Source organism: Trachurus trachurus (assembly GCF_905171665.1).
Source record: "Trachurus trachurus genome assembly, chromosome: 10".
In the NCBI taxonomy this organism is placed as follows: domain Eukaryota; kingdom Metazoa; phylum Chordata; class Actinopteri; order Carangiformes; family Carangidae; genus Trachurus; species Trachurus trachurus.
The window spans coordinates 22,025,688-22,034,038 of record NC_139894.1 but is presented as its reverse complement, the minus strand read 5'-3'; the positions used below and the strand labels follow the sequence as shown (position 1 = coordinate 22,034,038).

The 8,351-nt window shown below is 42.6% G+C and overlaps 1 protein-coding gene across 1 annotated transcript; it reads left to right on the top strand.

Moving 5' to 3' along the window:
• Positions 1–2,462: 2,462 nt before the first annotated feature.
• LOC310992559 (uncharacterized protein) lies at positions 2,463–7,869 on the top strand. The gene is made up of 7 exons (XM_083980642.1): positions 2,463–2,718; positions 5,392–5,542; positions 5,902–6,045; positions 6,240–6,368; positions 6,469–6,720; positions 6,978–7,103; positions 7,518–7,869. Exons 1-7 carry the CDS (start codon positions 2,573–2,575, stop codon positions 7,743–7,745), a joined length of 1,176 nt encoding a protein of 391 aa, XP_083836768.1. The 5' UTR covers positions 2,463–2,572; the 3' UTR covers positions 7,746–7,869.
• The last annotated feature ends 482 nt before the right edge of the window (positions 7,870–8,351 follow it).

The following is an 8,351-nucleotide window of genomic DNA, read 5'->3' as shown; positions in this document are numbered from 1 at the left end:
AAAATGCTCAGCAGCCTACACTTCCTCTCTCACCCTCATGGGTGTAGTCCAGACATTGCTACCCCAAGGCTCATTTTCTTCTGCAGATATACACTCGCTGACTAAACTGGGATCAGTTGGTCAAATTCACTCATTGACCCTGGTGGAGGCGGCCAAACTGTTGCAGCTGGAGACTGAGGTGAAGAAACTCTTAGAGTGGTGGTAAAGTGCTAAATAAGCTTATTTAGTACTGCATCCTAAACCCAGACTTCTCCACCTTAGCTAGTGAAGAATTCCTTCATGTTCAGTCACACACAGAAGTGTCAGTACCCTCACTTTGTGGGACACTCTCTATTCCTCTCCAGGATCTCCTGTTAGACTAAAAATCAATCCCCACTGTGGAGCAGGAGCCCATTTGTCCTTGGCTTCGACAGAAGCTTGGGTCAATAAAGGCACTGCATCGCTACTTCCTCGTTGGGCCTCCCAGCAAAGCCTCTGCTTGGCACAGCAATACTCTGACTGGCGTCCATGATAGATGGCACAGGCATGTGAATGGAATCACTGGAGCAAGTCAGAGCCGCTGGGCAGCACTGACACGTTCTGTTGCCTCTCCCGCTTTTATCTTATGGCAGTACATCAGATGGGAAAATGACAGCAACTTTGACTCAGCCCCCTGGATACCATGGGGTAGATAACAACACTCAGTTTAAACTCTTGGTTTACTTTTTCTATCACTCAAAAATATGTTTCCAGTGATCTGTTTTGTGAGCTAAGGGATGCCGCAGGCAGTAATTTAATGGTTGATGAGTGTTTAGTCCTGTGTTTTGCCACATGTGGCTCATCCCATATAGTATTATAAGCCAGCTGTATATAAAACATAAAAAAAAAACGTAAAGAGAAAAATGTACAAAGACATACTGCAGTTGCAAAACCAAAAATCAAACATTATGTACAATACTAATGTAGAAGAAAAAAAACATGTTCATACCTCTTATGGTAGGATTATTATCACAATAGCAGCTCCACTTGGATTCACGCACCGTAATTTCATCTTTTTTCGTTCCGTTTCGTGGTCCAGACAGTAACTACTGTTTTGGTTCATTTTCTCCTAGTGTAGTTTCTGATTACAGTGCACTGGGCAGCTGTTTTCAGCACAAAAAGCACTAAAATCTCACCGTGCTCAGCAGCCAACAGCAAGACAGACACATTTTTGCGACTAGCTGGTGAACATAGTGGGGCGTTTAGCAGCTAAAGAGCCTTATATTTCCCACGGGAGTTGGTAGAGACCAAGAAAGGAGCCAAGAGGAGAGTGAATGTTGAACTTGAACTTGCTCTTTGACAAGAGAACGACTGCAGCTGATGTGATGATATAGCTCTGTAAGTGCTGGACACTGACACTGTGTACTATTCAGAACTTGTTTCTACTGCCCCACGGACGCCAAAATACATCAGTTATTTCAGATGTAAATAAGTGTCAAACATTTTAGTCAGAAACAAAGTGGTCATCCAACAATCATAGAGATGTGTATTGTTCCAACATGGATAAAAAAAATCTCATTATGTTTTCATGATAATACAAAAAGGAAAGAGTAATGCTTAAATGTTTAACCTATAAAGATCCAGGAGATTTGGTTCTACTTACTTTTGACCATCTTGTGATTGAACATAAACTACTGGGGATCTTCACCATCTTTAGAGCAGCGTATTTTTAAACACTGCAGCTCTTGTCTTTTTCATTTGGGACCTATTTCCCAGGCATTACCCAAAGTGGCCTTGAATCTATTGGACTCAGTTGGTGGAGGAGAACATGTAGCAAACGAGGTTGGCAATTAATTCTCTTCGTGTTAATAAAAGACAGCTTACCCTGACTAAGGGGAACATAATTAACAAAAATCCTTTAATTTACTTGATTGTCCCTTGGATGAACATGTGATTTACTAATTAACCTGTTGCAGCCCACTTCCCTCAATCCCAGTAATGAGCAGAGTGGTGAATGCAATCATCTTGACCCTATCATTATTTGTCATGAATAAATGTATGCGTTGCCATTATTATCAATTACACGTCCTACAATATATAATCATGCAAAAATTATGCATATCTATTCAGGTACCCACCTCTCTGCTCTTTCATGAATTGCTCATTTAAAAAACATAAGACGCAATAGCTTGGCCAGCAGGCAACAATCTCCTAGAAACAAACGTAATCATAGACACACACAGTCATACGCACACTTCTGACCCCCGAGTGGAGTTTCCCTGATTCTCCAAATAATGTAAAAACCAAACACCATGTCAAAATTACAGTCACATCGTGAGGCACTTTAGTTCAGACAATTCACCACAGAGGGACTGGCCCTCTTTAACATAGAGCTGACACAGTTTGGTTGTGTCACTTCCTATTCTCTAAACTTCACATCATGTGGCTCTTGGTCTCAGCAACTTCCTCTTTTGCTATGTATCAGTACTGGCGACGGTATTTACTTTCCACCTCACGCTTAGCGGAGGATTTCTGAAAGAGGTTTAGCCCTGCGCGTACAGTGGAGCTTCAATTTTGCTGTGGACTTTATAAGGATTTGAAGATTTGATCAGTCATGGATGGAGACGTGTTGTCTTTGTCATCTTCTTCATCGTTATCGTCCTCATCAGCGGCAGCAGAAACACAGAAAGATACTTCACCCCAGAGTGACAGCAGCCTCGCTCAGAGCCAAGAGAAACATAAATCAATGGAGGCATTATGGTATGTATGTTCGCATTTCTCCTCACACAGGGTGGGCTCAAAAACAGGAACACATAATAGTATAGTATGATGTAAGAACTTTAACAACTGCATCTTTAGATATTATAAATCAACACTTTCCTAAGTGATAATAAATGTAAAATATTATTCAACTAATTAGATTGTATTTATTGTAAAAGTATTGTATTTCATGTATTCTCATAACTGAATGTTTTAGATTAGTTTGATATGTAAATATGCAATTTTAGATAATATCAGATCATTATCTGTAATTTGTCAAGTAGTCGAAACAGTGTGAAACTCAGTGCGTAGATAAACTGTATTTCTGATAACAAGAGGGAAGCTTTCTGGAGAAGTTCAGAGCGGAGGAATAGAGTGGCTGTGGAGTTTCCAGTGAGGTCATGTAGATATAGGCTTCACTTCATCATTTCACAACACGGACAGACCATCGTGTAAAAAAAAACCAAAGAAAGAGAAACTAGTAATGTTATGTTTATTATATAATATTGTTTCTTTTATATTTTAGTGACTAATAGTAATGGTGTTTAATGTGGGCACCCTTGGTAAGTGCCGTGACCACACTACCTACACGAATGATTGGTCTGCCCTAAAATAACTACGTTGAACTGTGAAACCACACTTTTCTCCTGTGTAAAGGGATCTGACTGCAGCCATCGAACAGCTACACACAGTGATCTATCCAGACAGACTGATATTTGTCAGAGTTGCCATCAGCAAGAAGGAGACATATTATCTCTCCCTTTATCATATGCCATGACAGTAAATTAGCATATTGCTGCGGGAAGCGATGGCATTTTGGTGTCCCTCCAAGACGGCATACGACTCAAAACTTTGTGAAACTGGGTCACACAGTGTATATCTGCTGTCAGAGGAGCTGAGAGAGAAGAGGCGGTGGATCAGAGAGACATTGAGCATTGGTGTGGTCCCACTAGGACGGCTGAATATACAGTACTCACTTGCCAAGACAGGGTATTGGACATGGGTATGATAACAGTTTGTGCTCATATTGGCCACGAGAATTAGACTCTATTTCATTTTAGCTTCTGGCTTCATCCTACAGCGCAGACCCTGTTGGTTCAGTGTGGATGATTCACTCATTAGTGGCCAAAAACAACCTTCATTAAAGCCCTTCCCTGCCTTGTTGAATCCAGAGGGATGACATACAGCATGGTTCAGAGTGGAGATTTTGACAAATATTTTGGCTCTGCTTCATCTTTACTTTTATATAATAACCCTTTTTAATGATCTGGTGTGTGTCAGATAATGACAGCAATATATTTCATTCCATTTTTTAACATTTCCAGGGGCTTTGAAGAAGTTTTTATTAAATACTAGATTATTTAGACAAATAATTATTATTTCAAAAAGTTTGGAAAAGATTGATACCACTCTCATGCCTGTAGGCTACAGACAGCAGCTGGTTAAATCACCATAAAGACTGGAAACATGGGGAAACATCTCTCCTGGTAGCCCCCTATCCAAGAATCATAGTGAAACAAGTTGAGATCTTACAGAAGGGGGTCATCCCTGTGACATTGCCAGGCAGTCAGTGGAAACTCCCAGAATTCACCAGTCCCAGTCAAGAAATAGCCCCACACATAACCCCCTGTAAAAATGCAACTAGCTGGGTTTTTTCTTTCTCTCTTGTTACCTTTGGACCTTTACAGTAGCTGTCTCCCCCTGTTTCCTGTCTGTAACTCACTAAGCTAACCCACTGACATGACATGATGGTATGCCTGTTTACTAAAGAGGGAGGGCTCACTTTTTAATGTCATATTTCCATTGTGTCTCAGGGGGCTATGTGTTGTGAAAACTGCAAAATACTGAAAACTAAAATGTCATTTTAGCCTGAAATAAACCTACATCCTCTTAATTGTACTGCTTTGACCTGAGAACAGAATTCTCTGAATTTGTGTAACACCAGTTTTCTCATAGCAGGACACTACGTAAGTGGATGGAAGCATGTGTTTGCGGGGGAGTCTAGCCTTAAGGGGGATCAGAGGTGGTCGATTCTTCGTAGTACGTAGCACTTGGCTCTCTAAGGTTACAGTAGTCCTACTGTATGTTTGTGTGAAGAAGCCCTGGGGGCTACATGCCGAGCTGTGTGCTCTTCCCTGAGCTGATTCCTCCTGGGCTCTCTGCTTCCTCTATTTCAGCTACTCCTTTTGGACAAGACCTCACAACAGGGCTGGAGGAAAGGAAGCTGGCTTGACTAATTCATCTTTGCAAATATGATGCTTTTCTCCAAGTGGTTTTAATAGAAATCAACATTTTCTCGGGATCATCTCACATTGTTTCCACGGGCTATCGTGCAAATATCTCGGATAGTAAACAGAGTTTGTGATTGGACAGAGTAGCAGATGCATAAAAATGCACCACTCTGTGTGTGTATCTGAGTGTCTTTAGTGCATAATGTGACTGTGCATGCATGTGTGTGCGTGGGAGCGCATAATAACTCAGATTCGATTCTCTGTAAGTGCACTCTATGCGAGTGGGTGTTCAAAAGTACCCTGACGTTCTTGTGTGCGTACATGTGTTTGCTTATTATTGGAAACCCACTGCTAATGTTCATCATCATGACTTTATTTATGGCACATTTCCTTTGTGTATGTGTATAAACCGTGCATAAACTGTAGATGTGTGTGTGTGCAGGACAGAGGATGTGAGTCCCGTAGGTGACAGGTTGCTGTCGACAGAGGAGCAGGTCACACTGATCACAGAGAGTATGACAGTCACCTCCACTGACCAGGAGAAACTGCTGCTGCTGAACAAGAACACCGAGCTCCGCAGAGTCAACAAAGAGGTACAACGTCGCCTTATTGCTGATGTCGGCAATTACTTTTACTCTGAATACCAAAGGAGGAATGTGGGCGTTGTTTGAAAACTGCTGCTACGCTGTGAAGAATCATCATGAAAGGAAAAATGTTCACAATCATACAATTCCAAGATTATTCCTGATTTTAATTAGCTGCTGCTCAATGAAAAGAGGCGACTTGAGATTATTCATGTGATGTAAACTGTTGTGTATTTAGTGAGTGTAGAGTGACCTGGATTCACTTCCTGATGCACATGACAGACTAACAGTGATGGTGGTTGAGATGACATGATTGACGCTATCAGTGGTTGCAGTGATGTGATGTTGAAGGTGTGGGTTTGTTACAGCTGATGAAGCTGAATGAGGACTGGGACCAGGTGTACCGCAGCGCCACGCTGGGCCTACAGCACAGATTGGAGGCTTTGGAGCTGGAGAACTCTGCCATCAAACAGCTCAACAGTAGACTGCTGCTCAAAGTAGAGCACCAACAGGTGAATACACACAAACACCTTAAGCATGCTCTTGTGGCAGTGCATTGGTGTAGACCCAGTACATGGGGGGTGGGGGTGGATACGGTGCATGGGGAAATTCCTCAATTGTGAGTTATGGTGATGCAGGTTTTGATTGTGGTAGATAACATGTATGGTTTCATGGGTGATGTATACTATTTCACTTTGGATTGCAGAGTGCAAAAGAGTACTACGAGCAAGCTCTGATGCAGGAGCTGAAGAAGAACCAAGAGCTGCAGGAATACGTCCGGCTGCTGGAGAGCAGAATGCAACACCTAGAGAGAGGCTGCACAACGGGCAGACAGGTACCTGTCGCTGGATCTGTGCATCTCATCAGTTGGAGCATTTTCATCTCTCTGCCGTCATCTCTTATCATTGCTGTGTCTTTTGTTTTAATAACCTAAGGGCAGCTTCAGTGCTGCGGTAAGCAGTCCTCCGTCATGCCCCACCAGCAATCCACCATCCAGAGAACCTGGCTTGTCACCAAACCAGTTGTCTGGATACAACCCACACTCCTCCTTTTCCCAAGCTTCTTCAAGCTCAGAAGCAGGATGCCAGGGAAAAAGCCAGAGCAACAGTACCCCACTAGGAGTGCTGGGAGACTCCCACCAAGAAGTGCAGGATCTAAAAGAGCAGCTGGAGGCACTAAGATGTCAGGTGGGCTGCTCTCTTCAGCACAGCATCAAAAAATGTTCCCATTTCAGTTGTGATGAGAGCAGAACTGATGTCAACTCACTGTTGCCGGGGAAAGATTTGCCTAATGCTTTGAAGCAGCAAATCAGATGGTGAACTGCACCACCAAGTGGTTGCTCCGCACTGCTCTGAAATGTGCTCACACCAAGAGAGATATCTGCAGATCACAAGATATGGCTTTGATATTGGCACGCTGACATGTTGATGTCTTGTATCGGCAGACCCAGATTTATGAAGCGGAATTTCAGACGGAGCACAACGACCACAAACACACACTGCAGGAGAACCGCAGGCTGAGGAGGAAGAGGGAGGAGACTCGTCAACAGGTGGCACTGCTGCAAGAGCAGGTAGCGTTTAAACTGCTGGTGGACATGCACATAAACACACACAGAAATGCATGTGACATACAGTACACACACATTTACATACATAAGCAATTCGATGTGTCTCTAATATGATCATGACTGATAAACAAACAAAACAGTCTGCGCTACGGCATCTGAAAATACATGCAATGCTGCAATAATTTTGTTAATTGTGTCAATCAACTTCAGTGCTAGGTTGAAGTGGTTAAATGTGGGATGTGTAACTTAAATACACTCAAAATGAAGTGTATTGATAGCGCTATGGCACTTTGAGCAGAGAGTAGTTGTCACAAGAGCAGAATTTAAGCCTAATTAATTAAAAAAAACCTACTCAGAGCCCTTGATGAGATATTTTTTCTTGTGCTGATTCTGTCTGCTGTTCTGACACTGCTACAGCTCAAGGTGTACGAGGATGACTTCAGACGGGAGAGGTCTGACAAACAGATGCTGCAGCGGCTCTTGTTGAAGAAAACGCCTCCTAACAAGGACCCTGTGCTTATCCACCGCTGCAATAATGAAGAGCAGCCACCAGGGGGAGACAAGAGGACACAAAGCGGAGAGAAAAGAAAACAGCACCACCCACTCTGCCCCATGCACCTGAACAGGGACAAAGCGTCTGACTGAGGCGCAGAGGGAGAGAAAACCATGACCATGCACACACAGCACATTAAGTATAAGAGCATGAGTTTATACAGGGGAGGTGAAAAAATAAATGAATCACTGATTTGTACTTGTCCACTTTATCTAATTAATGCTGACAGGAAATATCACATGGACACAGGGGCGGACTGGCCATCTGGACGTTCTGGAAAATACCAGAACGGCCGGTGCGGCAGGACGGCCGCTGGCGGCCGCTGCGCAGCCGTCACAGTTTTTTTTTCTCTTGCTTATCATCTATATATATATATATATATATATATATGTGTGGCCTCTCTCTGTCAAAAATGCCAGGGCCTATTTTCTGTCCCAGTCCGCCACTGCATGGACAGACATGGAATTGAATGCTTCCCTTGTTCTATATAGGATTTCTCTTTGGTAGAAATAAGTTCAAAGTTAAACTCATAGTTTACCAGGGGTTCTACTTGTCATAACTCACACAGCTACACTCACACTTTGGTACTTTTATATATTTAATGTATTCTAATATAATTCTTTTTAATATATCATTATCCCCAAAGTTCTATTTCTGTATTAACTCTGATGTTTATACTCTAAAAGCTATATCTAGTC